Source organism: Stomoxys calcitrans, chromosome 2 (genome assembly GCF_963082655.1).
Source record: "Stomoxys calcitrans chromosome 2, idStoCalc2.1, whole genome shotgun sequence".
Classification (NCBI taxonomy): Eukaryota; Metazoa; Arthropoda; class Insecta; order Diptera; family Muscidae; genus Stomoxys; species Stomoxys calcitrans.
This window is the reverse complement of record NC_081553.1, coordinates 168,775,845-168,797,483: the sequence shown is the minus strand read 5'-3', so window position 1 is coordinate 168,797,483 and position 21,639 is coordinate 168,775,845. Positions and strand designations below refer to the sequence as shown.

Below are 21,639 nucleotides of genomic sequence, written 5' to 3'. Positions count from 1 at the left end.
GAGATTTGTTTTTCCTTCGCCGTCATAAATGCTCTGGTGGTCTGCCTGATACGCCGTTTTATCTAAAGGCCTACTTTTATGGAGCTAGAACTTGAAGATCTAATTGACATTTCTGGGCGGCGGCCGCTTTTATTGGTGGTTGGGACAGCTGCTGGACATATTGTTGCCGAAAAGCGACGTATGGATTTATTCTTTCTCCTGTGGAGTAAATGCTGCCAAATGTGGCGCCAATTATCTTTGAATAATTGCCCACAAACATTCCATTAAGGAACAGGCAGAAGACTTCTTGCACATCATTTAGTGCCGCCCGATTCTACTTTAAACTCAATGGTAAGGAACCTCCTTTAAGAACCCGACTCGGAACGGAGTGCCAATTAAATTGAAAAGATTAAGCAAATTTCATGTCACATAAACTAGGATTTTGATGAAAAGTGAAAAATAATTTCCACAATAATAAAATTCATAATTTTTTATCCTAGCTCCCTTTCATTTGTTTGTGGGAATTTTGCCCAAGTTTTACCGTCTCATTCTCATTTTTATATCGATTCTGAATAGCTACTTTATTCCCTGGGCGATATTTCCCTTTTTGCGAAGTTTGTTTAGAATAAGGCAAAAGGGATTAGGGAATAATTTATATACAACCATTGGTATTGTCAGTCGAAGAATTTCAGACTATTGTGAATTCGAAATCAAAAATATGTCGGCCCATAAAAAGGATTCAACGATATGCATTTAAGTTGCACAACGAAAACATGTGGAACCAAACTTATAAAGGGAAACACACATAAGTTAAGTTAGGTTGGAAAAGGGTGCGGATATGAATCCGCCCTATGCGAGCTACCGGATGCGTCCACAGGTTGCGGATAGTGGAATGCTCCATACGAAGTAGTTGCAACGGCAGTCGCAGACAATCAACGGTATCGAGTGGAGTCTTAGTGAGAGGTCGGGTGGCACTGGCTCTTGCACAAATACTGAGTGCCTATGATGCTCGATATGACAAGGCGAGTTATGCCTATGATGCTCGATATGACAAGGCGAGTTATTGGCGCCCTTAAATTAACTATGGCCTCCATGTTCCTGTGGCAATCGGCCCTTTGGACCGGAAAAAGCTTGCTCAACTACAGGAGCTTGACGAGGATCGCCACCTCCACATGAAAATGTGGTAACATCAACAACAACATCTAGAGCGAAACCCAAGTTTAGTGATAACACATAATTTTTTCAATATTAACGAACTCACAAAAAAAAAATACAAGCTTGAATTATTTCTTGCGCATAAATGCAGGTAAATCATTTATGTTCCCATTGTTTGCTTCATAACAATGACAATTTTAGGAAGTGTTTTTGCTTTCAAAAATTCATTTACTTGTGTTTACCCATTCAGTCTGAAAAGTCTAAGAATATGTTTATTACGACTCCCTTTAAAAATGCAAGCTGGCATTTAATTTTCGGCCATTTAACCATGGAAATTGACACAATTAACCTTCATTATATGACTCAGATTATAAATAAAAAGTTTATACCTGCAAATTAGATTGTAAAATGCAACCAATGCCTCATTGTTTAGATGGTAAGCAATGGTAAGTTCTTGGCAAAAATATAAATATATTTTGTATTTAAATAGACGTTTTAACAGCACTAAACAAGTAATTACAAATACTCAATCGTTTATGTCTTGCCGTACAGTAAGTTTTTTTTTGTTTAGTTCTAGCAATGGAACTGCAACGAAAGACTTATTTAGTACAGACTATAATTAGAAATGTTTACCATAGCTGACGGTAGCAATTTTATTTCAGTGCACAATATTACAAGGCAAATTGAAAGTGTCTGTTCACTAATGAAAGGATTTAAAATTTAAAGGGTGGTGCTATATTCACTTTTTCATGAAATTTGTTCATGATTACTTTTTTTAGATAATATATTTTGAAGCAAAATTTTGACAAATTTGCTGATTTCATACCCTCATTAATAGAGAGCGAATTCATATGGAAATGCTTATATTTTTGGAGCATCGGAAACACAGAAATTCGTTTCATCGAATGTATTGGGTTGCCCAAAAAGAAATTGCGGATTTTTCATATAGTCGGCGTTGACAAATTTTTTCACAGCTTGTGACTCTGTAATTGCATTCTTTTTTCTGTCAATTATCAGCTGTTACTTTTAGCTTGCTTTAGAAAAAGTGTAAAAAAGTATATTTGATTAAAGTTCATTCTAAGTTTTATTAAAAATGCATTTACTTTCTCTTAAAAAATCCGCAATTACTTTTTGGACAAACCAATAGGTTTAGAAAACGCTAAGAAATTTTTGCATATTTTATGCAAACTGCATATATTGCATTTGTTTGCATATTTTTTGCATATATTTCGCATATTTTGCATATATTTTGCTTATTTTGCACATCTTTTGCATATTTGTTGGCTAAAAAACGCCAGTTATCGATCTGAACCATATTCGGCACAATATCAAAGATCTAAACACAACTGGTTGTGCCAAATTTCAGCCAAATCGTGTAATAAGTACTTTAATGGGCTTAAAATCTTAAATCGGGAGATCTTTCTATATGGGAGTTATGCTAAGATATAGACCGATCTAAACTATATATTTGGCACAGATATCAAAAATCTAAACACAACTCATTGTACCAATTTTCAGCGAAATCGGAGAAAAAAATACGGCTTTTAACGGCCTGAGACCTTAAATCGGGAGATGAGTCTATATGGGAATTATGCTAAGATATACCCGATCTGAACCATACCCGCACAAATATCAAAGATCTAAATACAACTTATTGTACCAAATTTCAGCCAAATCGGGTAATAAATACGGCTTTTATGGGCTTAAAACCTTACATCGGGACATCGGTCTATATGCGAGCTATGCTAAGATATAGAACGTTCTCAACCATATTTGGCAAAGATATCAAAAATCTAATTGTGCCAATTTTCGGCGAAATCGGGAAATAAATACGGCTTTTAAGGGCCTAAGACCTTAAATCGGGAGATCGGTCTATATCGGAGCTATGCTAGGATATAGACCGATCTGAACCATATTCGGCACATTTCTCAAAAGTCTAAACATAACTCGCTGTGCCGATTTTCAGCGAAATCGGGAAATAAATACGGCTTTTAAGGGCTTAAGACCTTAAATCGGAAGATGGTTCTACATGGGAGCTATGCAAAGATATAGACCGATCTGAACCATATTCGGCACAGATATCAAACATCTAAACACAACTGATTGTGCCAAATGCCAGCCAAATTGGGTAATAAATAGGGCTTTTAGGGGCTTAAAACCTTAAATCGGGAAATCGGCCTATATGGAAGCTATATTGAGATATAGATCGATCTGAGCCTTATCCGCACAGACACAATTCGTTGTGCCAAATTTAAGCAAAATTGAATAATAAATGTGGCTTTTATAGGCCTAAGACTCTAAATCGGGAGACCGGTACAAATTTGGACATAGTAGGTTCTTATGATACAGTTGGAGAAAAATGAGCTTAAAGAGGACATTTATACCCACAAAAGTACTTAGAACTCAAACCATTAATTCATTTAAGGTTCTAAACTCATCTATTTTGGCTCGTACATTTTGCATATTTTTTGCATATATCAGATATGACGTCAAAATTCAATCCCATGGCAGCCGGTTGTACGTACCGGATTGACCCGATGAATTCCTTCATCGGCAAGGGCTGCCGCCTCAGTGTACCACACACTGCTACTACAACAACAACAACATGACGTCAAAATTCGTTTTCTTACACCAAATAATGCCGAAATACAAATTTTAGTCAAAATCGGTCCATATATAAAAAAGTACATATATATCCGCTCTATGCTCATTACTTATGAAAAAGTTTTCATTAAAATATGATGTTATCATTGAGATTTTTGTAGTGTTTCAAAAAGTAACCGTGAAAAACAAGTGTTTTCATCTGTAAAAAAAACGAATATAGTTGTTGTTGTTGTTGTAGCAGTGTGTTGTACACTGAGACGGCAGCCCTTGCCGATGAAGAATTTCATCGGGTCAATCCGGTACGTACAACCGGCTGCCTTGTACCAGCCTTAATAGCGAAAAATAATATCACCTGGAACTATTTTTAAAAACAACACCTATTCACTATTGAAAGGGTTTTAGCAATAATGAACAAAGATCACCTAGAACCATTTCTTAAAAAACACCTGGTATTGTGCAAATAGACTCCACGCGGAATTCTTTTAAGGCGCTGGGACCGATAGAAACGTTATAACATTTATATTTATTAATTTTTGTTTGTTTCTCTTTCGAGACGAGCTGAATGATCGAAGATGCAAATGGAAAAGGAAAGCCAACGGTAGCAACACACACCAACCACTATGGGACGCGATTCGTCTTTGGTTAGAAGACTTTTCAATCATATTAGGTGTGATGGCTTCAAGGGCCATGCGTTGGTATGTTGTATTTATATCGTATTAATTGCAAAAACGCATCTATGATACAATTACCACATTAACCAATTTCGACAACCCTTTAGTAAACTGTAACTTAAAAGAAACAAGTGTTCTTTTCCTAGTAGGTAGGTACATAAATATACAATTTTTATTTATTTCAAAGCAAATGTGCATTATAATGCGGCCTTGGAAAAAGCAATCCCCCACAAATGGCCAAGTAAAAACATAGATTTCTTGTCAAGTTCAAGTTTAAGAAGAAAATTTTCTTCGACCGGTATTATCTAAGACCACCATCAATACAAAAATAAAAAGATTACCTAAGCAATTTGGACACTACACACGTCGTATATATGTATATTCAGTCAGCGCGAACAAAATTATTAATATTCTTAGTATTTACTCTCGTCGATTTGTAAACAAAATAACACAACAATCGACAGAAGCCAAAACAAAATCTACAGATAGACTTGCTTTAAACATCAGCAGAGGAAACAAGAAAAGAAAACAAAAATCAAAACACAAGATGTAGATACTAAATCAAGTAGACGTGATGAAGATGCTCCACAAAAAGCAATTCAACATTAAAAATAAATAATAAATTCAAAAGTCGAAGAAAATCATTTTACATTGACCTTCACAAAAAAAACGCACATACACCGTATAACCAATATGGACATACGCCTGTATGTACATTTGTATGTATGAACGAACACATTTATGTATGTACAGCTGTTGCTTAATCCAGAACAGTTGGCTGTGCGGTTCTAACAAAAAAATGTATTGTATCTAAAAACTTTTCGTTCTGCATCGAATCTGAATATGCAGCGACATAAAATAAAAACTGTAAAGCGCAAGCAAAAAGAAAACAGTGAGAAAATCAACAACAAAACAAATTAAAAAATAGCTAACTTTGTCATTCGTTAGCAATATGGCGAGATACCCACCGAAAGATGAGAGAACACGGAATGCAAGAACTATAGTGGATAATCCAATAAACAAAAAGTATAAAGCCACCAAATAAACAATTAAGTAATAGTAGTGAGAAATCATTATCTGTCTCGCTTTTGCAACCTACATTAATGAACACAATTGAAAAATAACACACACACACATACCCCACCATAAATACAACAGTTATTGGGGCTTCATTTTATAACCGACGCCAAACTGGCTGTAAGTCATAAATCGATCATTGAAAAAGAGAATGAAAATATGTGCCTAGAGATATAAATTGATTTTAAAATTACATTAACCTTTAATCAGACCCCAGAGTAAGGAGCGTCGTTGCAACTGTAAGTATACATTTCACTACACGTGACATCAGTCTTAATCAGTATGGCAATTGCTAGAATTATAATTGAAAATTAGTCTGGATTCGCTTTTGTTATATCCCGATGATATGAAGTTCAGTTCAGCGACAGCGATGAATAAGGTGCACACAAAAACATTGACACGATTTTATCGTCAATGAAATTAGATGGTTTCCCGTAGCCTAAGACGCTGTTCAGCCCGATTCTGAATAACAGTTCCCTAGGAATTTTTTTCCTGCTCCCTTTTCCCATATTCTGAATGGCTATAGATGGGTTTCTACCGGGTAAATACCCATCGCTTGGGTATTTATTGGGTAAATACACAATAAATACCTTCTTTGGGTATTTATTTACGTTTTTATTATTTTGCCGATATCTTCGACATAAAAATATTTTCCAAACAATTTTTGATGTTTTCGTATTCTTTGTATATAAACCTGATCTTCTGATCTCTTAAAATAGGATTTGAGTCATATATAGCCGCTATATAGACAGATCTCCAGACTTAAAGTCTTGAGGCAATAAATTGGCCATTTTTCATCCGATTTCGATAAAATTTGGCAAAGTGAGTTCTGGTAGACCCCTATCTATTTCTGCAAAGTGTTGTTGAGTCCATAAAGGATCCATTTATTATCTAAATTCGATGAAATTCGGCACAGTGTTTTCTGGTAGACCCCTACCCATGTTAAATGTGGTCCAGATCGGACCATATTTGTATATATCTGCCATATAGTATAATGAGCCTATAAAAGGAGCATTTATCACCCGATTTCAATGAAGTTTGGCACAGCGAGTTCTGGTACCCTTCTTGACTTTTTGTTTAATATCGCGGCGGCCGCCTCCCGTATATGTTTATAAGATCTTCAAATAGCTTCATAAAAGTAGGCATTTAGATAAAGCAGTGTATCAGGCACACCACCACGGCATTCATGACTACCAAGTAGAAGCAAACCTCTATACTACTCATTAAAGTAGTTCTGCCCAAGAAGGATCCGGCAGATTCCGCAATCTAAACTCTCATTGACAAGGAAAAATGTCAACGTGCACGATGTGTGCCCCTCATGCAACCTGGGACAACACGACGCAATTTATCCATTTATCTGTCAACCAGACCACTCTGGAAGCATCTCATTTTAGCCAACGTTTGTTGGATGAAAACGGAAAGTTGTTATCACAAAGCAGAAATATCGTGACAACTGTAGGCCATAATTGTGCACTATTAAAATACAAAAAACTAAAACAAACATTATAAAAGCAGCACTAAACGTGTTTGTAAGCTTTTTAACAACCTTTATGACTTCTTTTTTGCTTATTTTTTGATTTTGTGTCCTTTTTTCCAAAAAATAATTGCCAAATGTTTAGCCAAAATAAAACAGCTGAAGCTAAATAGCTGTTTTCGAATATTCGAAATTACTTCTCCCAATTTTTTTTTCTTCCCAATCAATCAGAATAGGAGGATTTTATTCGAGGGAGATTAATTCCCTGGGTTTTGTTCCCATTTCTTTATAGACTTACACCTGTTATAAGCAGACTTTAATATGCATAGTCAATTATCTGCTATATAACGCAATTCTGACCATTGCGTGCCTAAGTCAAACCCCAGGATGCACTCATAGGGTGCAGCAGGGACTGACTTAGTGGTATTTTTCTGCTTTCGTTCTTTTTATTCGAGTATCAGCTACTAAGATTTCAAGTTACGGTCTCTCAAAATGTTAAGAAAATTCGTATATCTTTGTTTTCAAGAAATCGATGGGAAAATTGTTGCATATCCACTATTGTAGAAAATTTGGCTTTGTGTCAATTTAATCGTGGAACAAAGTTTATTTAATGCGAAAGCACCGTATATACAAAATAATGCATTTATTTTCTTCACAATATTTGCTTTTGTCACCACTTAATACGATGGTAATTGAAATTGAAATCCCATATGTAATCAGTTTGACATTTCGACGAAGGACTAATGGGATAAAGTGAAGCGAACTTATAAATCTAGTTGTTCTCCGAGCTACGCTTTACCTGCTACGGACATAATTACCGACAAATGCCGGAATAGCCTTAGATCATGCATGAAAAAATCGTGTTCATACGAGATATTGTACAAGAGGAGTTATTGTCGGCAGAAATACAAAATGGAGATGTGGGGTAAGACAACACTTGTAAAAAAAATCAATGAAGAAGCAGAAACATTCCAAGTTGAATATTTCCACCGAATTTGGTTTGTTTATAGAGAAAGTAGAATAAAGGCAAAATGCAGAAAAAAGGAAGACTTCTGTTTGGCTATGGAATCTGTCAGCCGGAGGCTTTTCGGATCGCAATCGAACATCAGCTTATGGCATTCATTCTCGTCATTTTATTTGCTGGCTATCGTTTACTACGGTTGAGTCTTAGTACTTGAAAAACATTCATACGTTCTAGTGGCGGAATAGCTTTTTTTTTATTTTAACTTTAACAAACCTGTTTAGATTTCTAAACATGGGATATTAGTTGATGTGTGTCATGGAAATGTTTTAGCCTTGAGAACGAATAGATAAGATACTTTCCATTTTTTGTTTATTTTAAAGGATAGTTTTAAGGGCAGGCATAAATGTGATAAGAGTTTATATTTTTACCTAGCCAACGCATCGCACAGGGATAAGTGGAAGATAGTTTTTAATGTGCGTAGATAAGGAAATAGTTAGGGATTATCAGAAAACACAGCGGTCTGAATGGCAAGCATATGGCTTGCAGCTGGACAAATTTATTTAGTATCTGCATAGGATGTTTATCGTCTTTGTTTATGATCTTATTTTCCCAAAGTGATTATTTTTAGATTTGCCTGCCTTTCTTAGGATATTTAGTTTGTAGTTAGTTTTAAGTTTATATATAAGGATGAGATTTTGAAGAAATAAATGAGTATCAAAAAAGTACTCCGGGATTAACCTCGTTTTATTCATTGGTCCTTCGAACCTTCGGTACGGTTAAGTGTGTTTAAAGTAAAAGTTGGTGATTCTTGCAAAGTAGTAAAGAATAAACAAAGATTTAATACACGTATCGAATCAGTGTAAGTGATTTAAAATTGAAAGAAAAATGTTCACAAGGAGTCAATCGGATTCTCTGTTGGAGAAATTGAAAAACCTTGAACATTTGTTGGCAGTAAAAGCAGTTGACCTCGATGTGGAGGAAATGTTACTGCCAGTTGTCAAGAAAAATAGAAAGTGGCTGCAGGAAATCATTGTAGGCTACAACAAGTTAAACAAGGATATCGGAAAGTCGTCCAGTGGGCATGAAGAAGAGGTCCAGGAGCTGCAAAGACGAGTAGAAGAAGCAATTAGCAAAATGGATAAAATTGTGCAAGGGTTTGAGCAGCAAGAAAAAGGAGCCTCAGCCAAAGTGGCAGCTAATCAGGACGCAGAGATAACGCAAGGCAGTGCGGAGAAAAAATTAATGGTAACGCAAGGTGCAGCTGCATTGGCACCTAGCGAACAAACGGCAAATGAGAGTAACACCCAGCCGAGAGATCAGGCAATTAGCAGAGAGCAAGAAAAGCCTGTGTCGAAGCTAAGAAGAAAATTTGAATTGAAGTATAGAACTATTACAAGAAAGCTGGAAGTAATAGAAAGCAGATTGCCAACTGCGAATAAAAGTTATTTAAATATGCAATGGCTGGCGTTGCAATCAGAGTATGGACAACTGGAATCAATAGTGGAAATAATTATTGATGATGATGACGAAGATGATTTAGACATGATTGAAGCTTGGGACTGTATCAGGGAAAGATACGTGGATGTCTGTGTGGAAATTGAAGAACGTGTGGAAACAATGCAAAATACAGGATCAACAAGTTTAATTAGATTGGAAGAGTTAAAAGTGCCCATATTCAGTGGGTATATCAACGATTGGAATTCCTTCAAAGAAATATTTACAAAGTTAGTAGAGGAGGACAGAAGGCTATCGGAAGTCGAAAAATTTTATCGACTTAAAAGTGTGGTGAAAGGTGATGCTGCTCGCTTAATACAACATCTTCAAGTGACAGGGGAGAACTACAGTGCGGCATGGAAGATACTGGAGCAGAGATACGATAACCGGCGGCTGTTATTCTGCACATTGTTTGACAAGATCATCGACCACGGCATAATAAATATTCAGTATAGCAACAGTATAAAGCAGCTATTGGATACGGCTACGGAATCATTACATGCATTGAAAGCTATGGGAATGAAGGTAGACGAGGCAGATCCATTCATTGCTCGGATCCTTATTAGAAAGCTAGATAAGGAAGGATTGCTGAAATATGAGCAATGGGTCCAGAAATCAAAAGAAGTCCAAAGGCTAGAGGATGTCCTGTCTTTTCTGGAGCAGCAATACTTGGCTTTGGAAGCGGTATACAGCAAAAAAGGAAACACGCATCAAAGAGCAAAAACAACACAGTCATACCAAACAACTCAACGATCGTGCGCATTTTGTCAAGCATCAGGACATGGGTTAAAAGAGTGCTACAAATTTTTGAAACTGCAACCAGCTGAAAAAGGTGCGTGGGCACAAAAAATGAAAATGTGCAAAATTTGTTTGAGTCACCCGTCGGAAAAGAAATGCTTCAAATTTAACACCAAGTGCGACAAGTGCGGCGGAAAACATATTACTATGCTTCACGTCGAAGGAAACAAAACGCAGGAAACTCAGAGATCAAACTCCAAAGCTCAATTAACTATGGAAGGCAATGCTGTCACTCTGTTGGCAACAGCACAAATACGAGTAAAGGCTGCAAGTGGTGAGCAAATTTTAATGAGAGCCTTAATCGATCAAGGATCTCTACGCACTTCAATATCGGAAGAGGCAGCCCAAATACTGAGGTTACCCAGAAAGAAGTTAGTTACAGATTTAGTGGGTCTGGGTAACACGACAGTCGGCAGATCAAAAGCCATCATGCAAATTGAAATCAAACCACGGTTTGAGAGCGATGCGGTTCATGTTATAAATGCTATGGTGTTGTCAACATTATCTTCAGCGCAACCTGATAGAAATTTGAACGTCAGTGTGGAGAGCTGGCGAAATTACTGTTTGGCTGATCCGCTGTTCTATAAGTCCGATAGAATTGACTTATTAATTGGTGCAGATTTATATCATGAAATCATTCAAGAAGGGGTAGTCAAAATTGGCACTTGTTACTCTCACACAAAAAACGCCAACGAAATAAAAGGGCTCCTTTAGAGTTTGTTGGGTCTCTTTTCCACATTCTTTTCGGAGTAATGGATGCGGACGACAGAGAGAGTATGGAAGCAAATATGAAAAATGTACTTGAAAATCAGCACAACTTGAAATATTTGGCTGAGAAGCAAACGTCTGTGGTGGAAGCAACGCTTAATGTGCTGAAAAAGACCACGGATGAAATAAATGGACAGTTTAAAGAGCTGAATGAGAAGGTGCAAAACATAAGTCAGATGCTGAACACTGACTATTCCCTCTTCAAAAAGGCGATGGACTTCTTCGCGGTAGCCGATCAACTTAGCAGCTTGTTTACTGAAGTGGAACATATTCAAGCCAGGGTAATTGGCTTATTAATTGACATCAACCATGGAAAAGTAAATCCAAATTTAGTACGGCCAAACCAGTTGCAGGCAGAGGTGATGAAAATAAAGGATCAGCTACCTAAAGGACTAAGGTTGCCTGGTGAGAAGGACGATGTTTTGCAGGCAATATACAAGGTGATGACGGCGCATGGTCTGCTGGTGGAAGAAAAATTAGTGATTGACGTGCAGATTCCCTTGGTAGAAAAATCATCAGCAGAAATATTCCGCGTCGTACCACTGCCGATGGTGAGAAACGGAACCGCAATGGTAGCAGCTTTAAGACAGCAGTTCCTGGCCTACAACTATGAAATGGATGCTTATCATCTACTGTCGCAGTCATCGATGAACCAATGTCAGCTAACTGGTGAAGATGAATTTCTTTGCAGAGGCAACTGGGCCTGGGAAGACGCCAACGATCATTCATGTGAGCTAGCAGCGCTTAAGCCAACAAGTAAATATGGCTGCCAGTTTTTGAAGACTCAGAACAGGAATTTTTGGATTGAGCTGAAGACAAGAGGGTCATGGTTGTTTAAAACTAAAGATCAAGTTTCGGCCCATATTCTATGTGCTGAGCGCACTAAAGGAGTATTTGAATTACCAGGCCTAGGTATCATCACTCTCCAGCCTGGGTGTACTGCTAGGATTGGACGAACCGTATTAACTGCGTCACAAGAAGCAAAAACTGAGATGTCCTATAATTCCACATCATATATCTTGAGAGAGGTGAAGGACATAGCGATGGTGGACGAGCTAAACTACAATAAAATCGATCATTCGTCAACGATTCAAGGATTGGAGGAAGAAATTAAAATGATGAAGGCGAATCCGATCCACCTTAAGGAGCTATCATGGCATCACATCAGTGGTCATATTTCACTAATCTCTACCTCTATTTTAATAATATTATTTTTAAGTTATGTAATCTATAAGTATTTAACAAGAGAAAGTAACATAGTTGTTGTTCGTCCTCGGGATGTTTAGATTTTAACATATATATTTGAATTACAGTCCATTTTGCTGAATTTTTACAGTTTATAAGTAGAGCTATTTCATAATTATTTTTGGCCGCCCGCAGAATGTTTAGATTTCTAAACATGGGATATTAGTTGATGTGTGTCATGGAAATGTTTTAGCCTTGAGAACGAATAGATAAGATACTTTCCATTTTTTGTTTATTTTAAAGGATAGTTTTAAGGGCAGGCATAAATGTGATAAGAGTTTATATTTTTACCTAGCCAACGCATCGCACAGGGATAAGTGGAAGATAGTTTTTAATGTGCGTAGATAAGGAAATAGTTAGGGATTATCAGAAAACACAGCGGTCTGAATGGCAAGCATATGGCTTGCAGCTGGACAAATTTATTTAGTATCTGCATAGGATGTTTATCGTCTTTGTTTATGATCTTATTTTCCCAAAGTGATTATTTTTAGATTTGCCTGCCTTTCTTAGGATATTTAGTTTGTAGTTAGTTTTAAGTTTATATATAAGGATGAGATTTTGAAGAAATAAATGAGTATCAAAAAAGTACTCCGGGATTAAACTCGTTTTATTCAAACCGATTTGGAATGATTACAAACGCGGATATTAGTCGTTGAATATTCCCTCTTGTGTTCCCATATGGTCTAGTGGCCTATAGAGGTTTGAAATCGCGTCTAATTAAAACAATGTATAGGTTTTACATTGTTTGAAGAAAATGGTTTGAAATTGTTAAGAATAATTAAAATTCCCTAAGGAAGAAAACCGGAGGTTTTCAAAATATTGGATTTTTCAATAATAAAACAATTTTCAAAAAAAAATGCCAACAGTTTTTTAACAATTGTTTTCATGACCTCTAGCTGAACAAAAAAGAAAAGTTTTGAATGTCCTTTTTTTTAATGGAGAAGCCTTAGCAGTCATAATAATCCTTTTTTTGTAAATAAATAAAGCAACGGCTTCAAATTGCATGTATCCAATGGAATCAAGCCATATTAAAATTTAGATGTCGAGTAAGAAGCCCGACATCCACATAAGAAGCAAAAACATCATAAACTGAATCTATCCAACGAATTTGATTTACGAATAGAAGAGGGTAATTAGGATGAAAAGCGAAGGGCGTCAGGTAATAGTATAAAAAAGGAAGATATGTATTTGGTTATGGAATCTCAGTCAGCCGGAGGCTTATAGGTCCATTATGGATTGCAACTCAGTTTCTGTTGCATTGCCACAATGCAAATTTGTTATAGAACTTTTCACTTGTGTATTGAATTGCATACTTTTTTACAATTTGCATAATAGCTGAAAGTTCAAGCACTAATAATGAATAAACCGGACAAACAATTTTAATTTTTATACTAATTTTTATTTCTAGAATTCATCCCCAACTATAGTTGAGTTGTAATCCATCCCGTGTCGTGAGGCTAGCCACAATCCAAATAAAAGAAAAATATTTCAACTTTATGTTGCTGTTGTAGCAGTGTATTGCTGCCGCCTCAGTATACAATCCGGTGTCAATCCGGCACGTAAAACCGGATTTAAACTTTAGTTCTGTCTTTGCTAGTTGGAGTTAAAAAAAACCTTATCGATGGAGCAGAAAAGCTCCAACATGAATCATATCTGACCTGTAGGCCGGTCAGACGTTGGTGCTGTTAAAAACATATTTTTTTCACTCTGTGGTGTTCGACCAGCATTTTGAATGAGCTGAAAAATAAATCAAACGATAAAGTAGTATATATAGATACCAATCACAAATTCCCTAGCAGTACAGAATTACCTAGACGGGATAGCTGCGACCGCCACACAGCCTGGAACATTGAGGTCCGATCTGTGAGAGGTTTAGATAGTGGAATGGTCCGTACGGAGTAGCTGCAACGGCAGTCGTGGACAGTCAGCGGTATCAAGCGGAGAGTCTCAGTGAGAGGCCGGGCGGCACCGGCTCTTGCACAAATACAAGGTGGGTTATTGGTGGCTTTAAATAAGCAATGGCCAACCTGTTCCCGCGGCGATAGGTCTTTTGGACCGAAACCAACTTGCTCACCTACAGAGCTTGATGAGGATCGGCACCTCCAAATGAAAATGTGACTACAACAACAACAGACTAAGAACATACAATGTGAATTTCGGCTTATTATTGTTAAATATAGTTTTATTGGCCTTTTTCAATACACGACCACTGTCGTAGCTGCGACTGGATATAGAAATTCAAAGCAATAATATACAGCTAATCTTAGCACGTAAATTCAGCCATTAAACTCAAAATTCAGACATTCACAACAGATGCTTGCGAAATATATTAAAGATCTGGAGGATAGAGTAGTAGCTAACGAGCAACTTCTTGAAACAGCCGACGAGGATAACATTAACACCCAAATAAAAAGAAGGAATTATAATTGGCTTGGACAAACGCTACGATAGCCATACAGCGAGATGTTATGCAGCACTTGAATGGAACTCACAGGGTACGCGGAGACGAGCAAGACTATGGACATCATAGAGACGTACATTTTTTAACGAAACCCAGATATCATTCAAAGAACTCCGATACTTAGCAGCTGACAAACAGACATGGAGATTCTACGTACACAGCCCATGTTCCTGATAGAATTTGCTGATTAATCATAATCTGTGGAAAGTTTTTAAAAATATATAGTAACTTGACACATTCAGAGTCCAGAGTACGATAGGGCATATTTCACAAGTGTTCATTCAAAAAATTTTTACAGACGCATTCATGGCAACTGACTACGATAAAGGTGTGTTTGACAAAAGGGCGTTCGTATGAATTTCATAATAATTGGCAATGTGCCACAAATCTTTTGAATAAGTTTAGTATTTTTCCCAATTTGAACAATCTAACCTATTAAATAAAATAAATATCTAAAGCTGATACTACCTCTTTTTACAACCTAACCAAATAACACATAGTAACTACAAAAAACAGCAACACAGCACGGTTGGTGAGTATGACGTAAAAGGAATGAATGGTGAAATTGTAAACATACCACATCTATAGGAAAGGAAAACTGCTTAGAGAAATTTCTCCAATTGGAAATTTCTCGAAAACTAAAAAATAATCAGATTACATTGCAACTTTGTGTGATATTAATAAATATTTATGTACATAATGGTTTTATACAGTCACACATATATGTCTAAATATGTAGCGACGTTCTCCCATTCACAACACGAAGGTATTCTGTATGACGTCTTAATGAATGCGCATGCTGTTTCTCGTATTCACCACTCTGGATTTTGTTCACTATTTTTGCCCTTATTTAGCCTTAATTTCTTAACTACTATGGCTATTTTCATAAGTTTCATGCACCTTTCATTGCAACTGCACTTACCCGGATGCTTCTGCAATTAGAATCAGTTTGTTTGGTTTTTTAATTTGAACGAGGACAAAGAAAAGTTCTCAACACGAATTCAACAAGAATTGTGACATGCCAACGGAGCACAGCGCCGAGTATTATTTGACGGCGGCAGTACAAAGATAAATAGTGGTGGCGGCTCGTGCCGCCTCTTAATAACTAATATTGGCGCGGCGTGTCGCTGCGTCAATATAAATTTCGCTTCAATTAATTGCAAATGTAAAACTCCGTTTACAATGCTCTTTAAATCCGGATTTAATGACTCGATCATATGTTTTTCTTTTATAAAATCAGCTGACGAGAGCCTTTAATTCAGATTTTTAAACCCCGTTTACACTGCTCATTAAATGCCCGTCATGGCTGAATTATTTTAAAGGTTGTCTCATTTAAAAAGGTGGTCTCACGCAAACAGCTGTTAACAGCCGGCCTGGTTTGACGGTATTAAGAAGTCAGATTAATGTTTGCATTCTCTTTGTTATAAACTTCTTTCTCGCATATTATCTGCTCATGTACGCACACGTATACACACACGCACACAAATTTCTTTGTGTGTGTTGGCACAACGTCAATCAGATTGATGGAAAGATGGCGGATTGCACCATACGATTTGCGGTTGTTGTACAAATGAGACCACCTTTTATTATTTCGCCATGGTATTTTGTTTTTGTATGACATTATCCCAAAAACGTGAGGAAAAGCTAATTGTTTATGGCTACAAATTGTTTAAGTTGTGAGAAAGCTGTTTAAATCATTAAGTTGTGAAAACAATTTAATTTGGGTTTGTTTTCATTCAACTCGCAACAAAAACAGCAGATTTCTTTATATTTTTGTTAGAAGAAAAAGAGCACCGCTCTATGGCTGGTACTATGTTCGTTTTTCACCGTCACCTTTTTTTGCGATTACTTTTTTAAAACGGCGAAGCCGTTTTGAAAAGTGATTTTCATGTATTGGATTCATTCGTATCATGTGTGCAATTTTAACAATAGCAAAATTTGGCATGTCTTAAGACAAGAACATATAGAGTTATGGCACCTTAAGAGGGAAGGCCACTAATACGCATACAACAAGATAAATTCATCTACAGGTAGTGTACCGTAATCAGCTGAGTACAATTTTTTCTCGCGGAGTACACCAACTGTCAACGAGTTTTCATTACGTTCGGTTGGGTGTGTGCCTTATAGTTAAGAACCATAACACATACAAACAACGAAAAATGGCGCGAACTAGTAACATACTTAAAATCAGAGTTGCAATAAACACTAATTTTGACAGATAGTGTACTCGGTTTTTTGTTGTTGGCCAACTGCTCCTACCTGTTTATGAATTTATCTTGACATATACCACTGTGATTCAGTTCTCTCGCCTAGAAAGAACCGGATCGTACAAAACGAGGGAGTGTAAAAGCTGATGAACAAAGCTTTCAGGACAACTATGAGACACATACCACTACGGGCATTTTAATACACAGTATGTGTTGCAAATGAAAGCGTAAGTGGAGAAGGCGACAAGACCCCGAAGCATTTCTTATGCCAGCGACGGGCTTTCGTGGCTGGCAAATACGGGCACACGGATGTGGTCCAACTTAGAGCCAGCCAGTACAACAAACAGCTGAGTAGAATTTTTTGTCGCAAAGTGCACTATCTGTCAATGAGTTTTGGTTGTGTGTGTGCATCATAGTTAAGAACCATAACATACACAAACAAAGAAATACTCTGCTTTATATACCTCAAAATTTGCATTGCTTCTGTCAAAAATTTTACTAGCCCCTAAGCTACTCAAAAATTATTCACCAAACTTAACGTCATATTTTTACAAACTCTACAACATTGCCATCCATCGGCAGACAGCCTAAGAGGTAGCATCATTAGCACAACAACAAAAATCTACACCCAAGAAAATTACTAATTGACAAATGTCGTAAATGCAAATGTCAAAGTGGTTTTAGAAATAAACGTTTTTTTACAATTTATCTTCTTCAAATGTGTTTTAAAGTTGTATTTTTTATCATTATAACATAGTTTTGTTGCTTATGGCTGTCAACTTGTTCTCTTTTTACATTCAATCTTTGTTTACGTTTTCCCATATATGATGACATTTTTAAGCGGAGATTTTACATCCTTAATGATGTTCATGGGCCCTATCCACTTTATGCTTTCGCGTGTGACCTAACCTTCAATTAGTTTATCCTGATACTCAAATGTCTCAACGTTTTAGATTTAAGCGTTAAAACCCCATTTACAACGTTTAAGGCTCTCGCCAGCTGATTTTATAATGTGAAAAGCAGATGATCGAGCCAGAATAAAGAGCAGTGTAAACTGGGTTTAAGAATTACATTGACATATTCGGTATGATTACCGATAATTTCGTTTGCAAGTACGCAGCTCAAATGAAATTTTCTTTGCGTAACAGGGTAATATGATAGGCATTGGTGAATATTTTCTTGCAACAACGAATGAAAATATATGTTTTAAAAGCTCCATGCAACATGAAATAAAGTTATTTTCAAATAAAAGCTATTAAGTACAGAACCTCAGTACTTCATTAGAAAAAGTGATTTAAATTCGGCCAAATTTTTAAATCGATGTTTGGCGCTATCTTGTATTATACCCAGCTTTAGATTTAACTAAACCTTAAGAATTACTCACAGGATTCGCTAATAGAAGGTTAGGTCACTTGTGAAAACATTAAGTGGATAGGCCCCAATAATTAGGCGATCGCGTTTATTTTATGTAAGCTCAGGGACAGTGGTTGTGCTCTTTTTGGGCGTCATGAAATGTTAATTTCCCATAAATGAAAAAACAAGTTAAAGCGAAACGAACACTTTTCATCAATATTTCCCGCTCATTTTTTTATATGGAGTTTCACCGTGAAACCTGAATATAGTACCAACCCTTATGCATCAAATTGTTGGTATGATATTCCTCTGTCAAATGATGTTAATACCATTGTGTACGAAGACTTTTATGGTGACCAGGATGGAAGTCGTTCGCTAAAATCGATGTACAATAATTTTTTCCCGTCGCTAGCGGTAGAAAATGTTTAATAATTTCCGTATTTTTAATTATTTTTTTTTGTCATTTTGTGTCACCCTGTGAAGTAAGAAAATTTTTTGTTATCGAAAGTTAGCGACGTCGTTAACTTCACGCAGGTATATTTAATATAAATCACAACAACAGAAAAGAATAAAGAAACTAGAAATTAAATTTTTATTATAATACCAAATTGAAAACGATTTTGGTGTCAGCAAACTTGCATTCATTTTTAAGCACAAGTCGTAAGAAATACTGCCTTTTAAATTAATTCCAAACTCACCTACGTACTCACTCGTCTGTAAACACAATAAACAATGAACGGAGCAATTCCAAAAGAAACAAAAAACAATTCTAATGTTGGTGCTGTCGCTGCTCTAATGAATCGTCATAATCCTGGAGAACGCATAACGTTGCTTGTAGATAATGTACGATTCATGATTGAGAAAGATTTAGTTACCTCACATCCGAATACCATGTTGGGAACTATGTTCAGCACGGGTTTCCAGTTCGTTCATCCCAACGAAAGGGGAGAGTATGAGGTGGCTGATGGTATATCGCATACACTGTTTCGGGCAATTCTCGATTACTATAAGACGGGGTTGATAAAATGCCCTCCCACAATATCTGTGCCGGAATTGAAAGAAGCTTGTGATTACCTACTAATACCCTTTGATGCCACCACAGTGCGTTGTCAGAATCTGCGTGGCCTTCTGCATGAGCTGAGCAACGAAGGAGCACGCCAGCAGTTTGAATTGTTTTTGGAGGAATTCATATTGCCGGTTATGGTGACAGCAGCTCAACGAGGTGATCGCGAATGCCATGTTGTCGTGTTGTTGGATGACGATGTAGTCGATTGGGATGAAGAGTTTCCGCCCCAAATGGGAGAGGAATACTGCCAAACCATACACAGTACCACAATGCATCGTTTCTTTAAGTACATTGAAAATCGAGATGTGGCCAAACAGGTGATGAAAGATCGTGGTCTGAAAAAAATACGCTGCGGCATCGAAGGTTATCCAACCCACAAGGAAAAGATACGTCGGCGGCCAGGCGGTCGGGCTGAAGTCATCTATAGTTATGTGCAGCGACCCTTCATTCATATGTCGTGGGAGAAGGAAGAAGCAAAGAGTCGTCATGTTGACTTCCAATGTGTAAAATCGAAATCTGTCACTAATTTGGCTGAAGCTACTGCGGATCCCCCACTGGAGTTAGATGCCAGCGGCAATGTAGTAGCACCGCCGGAGAATAATGTCGCATTTAGAGCCGATGCTGATGCGGCCATCGAGGTAGCTGATGTCGCTGCCGGGGGCGTAGGCGGCGCAGCAGATGAAGCAAATGCTGGGGTAGTTGCTGCGGATGGTGTGGCAGTGTCTAATGACTTGGAAGCTGCCGGCGGTGCTAACGAAGATAATGCCTAAGTGCCGAATAGCTGAATAAAATCATACGTAGTAATCGAATTATGATCGTATATAGAAGTATCGAAATATTTCCATAATTATCACCAGGCATACATACATACATACAAAAAATACATACATACTACATAAATACATGCAATTAATAAAATATAAAACATTTTTTACACATTTTGTAATACTCAAATCATTTGAATATCTCTCGAAACCAGTATTTAACCACTGTAAGCAGTTCTTTTTTATATACGCAAATGGATACATTGCTTTAAACATTTAATTTACTTTATAACATAACGACATAAAAACAAAAAATTAATAAAATCTTTTTCTAAAAAATGGGATATAATTTGTTAACATGTGTTTGGGAAGATAATTTGAATTCGAAAGAAAGCAAATTTTGAACACTCATGAAACTAATTTTTTAGCCCGACATAATGTATTTATAAATTCTATTTTTCCCTAAAATTCTAATGAACTTTTGTTTAGGGTTATAGTTTTAACGCCAAAATTTTGCTTTGTAGATTTTAGTTTAACAAGAGATCGGTTTGATAGATTTTTGTTGTACTCACCAGAATAGAACATCCCATTAAGGAACATGGGGCAAACGTCCATCAAATACAAATTGCAGTTATCAATTAAAACAAGTAAAAAGGCGTTAAGTTCGGCCGAACTTTGGATTCCCACCACCTCGGGTGTATGTATGTTAACCACCTTTCGTCAAAATCCGGTGAAAAATGCATACCTTATGCCCCATAGCAGCTATATCGAAATATGTTCCGATTTGGACTAAATACTTATAAGTACAAGTCATTATTCAATTGTGTATAAACAAATATTGGTCTTTTAAGTAGCTATATCTAAACATAAACCGATCTGAACAATATACGACACTGATGCCGAAAAAGCCTAACATAAGTCACTGTTTCAAATTTCAGTGAAATCGGATTATAAATGCGCCTTTTATGGAGCCACAACTTAAAATCGAGATATCGCTCTATATGGCAGCTATATTCAAATACGGACCGATTTGGGCCAAGTTACAGAAAAATGTCGAAGAGCCTGACACAACTTATTGTTCCAAATTTCGGCGAAATCGGACAATAAATGCGGCTTTTTTGGCCCCAAAACCTTAAATCGAGAGATCGGTCTACATGGCATCTATATCTAAATCTGGACCGATCTGAGCTAAATTGAGGAAGAATGACGAAGGGGCTAACACAACTCACTGACCCCATTTTCGGCGACATCGGACAATATATGCGCCTTTTATGGGCGCAAGAGCTTAAATCGAAAGATCGGTCTATATGGCAGCTATATTCAAATCTGGACCGATCTGGGCCAAATTGAAGAGTGAAGTCGAAGGGCCTAACGCAACTCACTGTCCCAAATTTCGGCGATATCAGACAATAAATGCGCCTTTTATGGGCCCAAAACCCTAAATCGAGAGATCGATCAACATGGCAGCTATATCCAAATCTAGACCGATCTATGCCATAATGCAGAAGTATGTCGAGGGGCTTAACTTAACTCACTGTCCCAATTTTCGGCGACATCGT

General features: G+C 37.0%; 2 protein-coding genes across 2 annotated transcripts in view; one reads left to right on the top strand and one right to left on the bottom strand.

Annotated features, from left to right (window-relative positions):
* The window catches only part of LOC106081474 (cyclin G), a 56,660-nt gene extending 40,942 nt beyond the window's left edge, over positions 1-15,718 (bottom strand). Inside the window, exon 1 of the mRNA XM_013243448.2 lies at positions 15,613-15,718. The gene's annotated coding sequence lies outside the window, so the exon portion shown is untranslated. The remainder of the gene's footprint in view (positions 1-15,612) is intronic.
* A 3,054-nt stretch (positions 15,719-18,772) lies between these two features.
* On the top strand, positions 18,773-20,241 carry LOC106081471 (BTB/POZ domain-containing protein 10). Its single transcript, XM_013243442.1, has one exon. It carries the CDS (start codon positions 18,983-18,985, stop codon positions 20,084-20,086), a length of 1,104 nt encoding a protein of 367 aa, XP_013098896.1. The 5' UTR covers positions 18,773-18,982; the 3' UTR covers positions 20,087-20,241.
* The last annotated feature ends 1,398 nt before the right edge of the window (positions 20,242-21,639 follow it).

Coding starts and splice junctions, on each gene's coding strand:
- LOC106081471 (XM_013243442.1), top strand. CDS start 18,983: ATGAACGGAGCAATTCCAAAAGAAACAAAAAACAATTCTAATGTTGGT.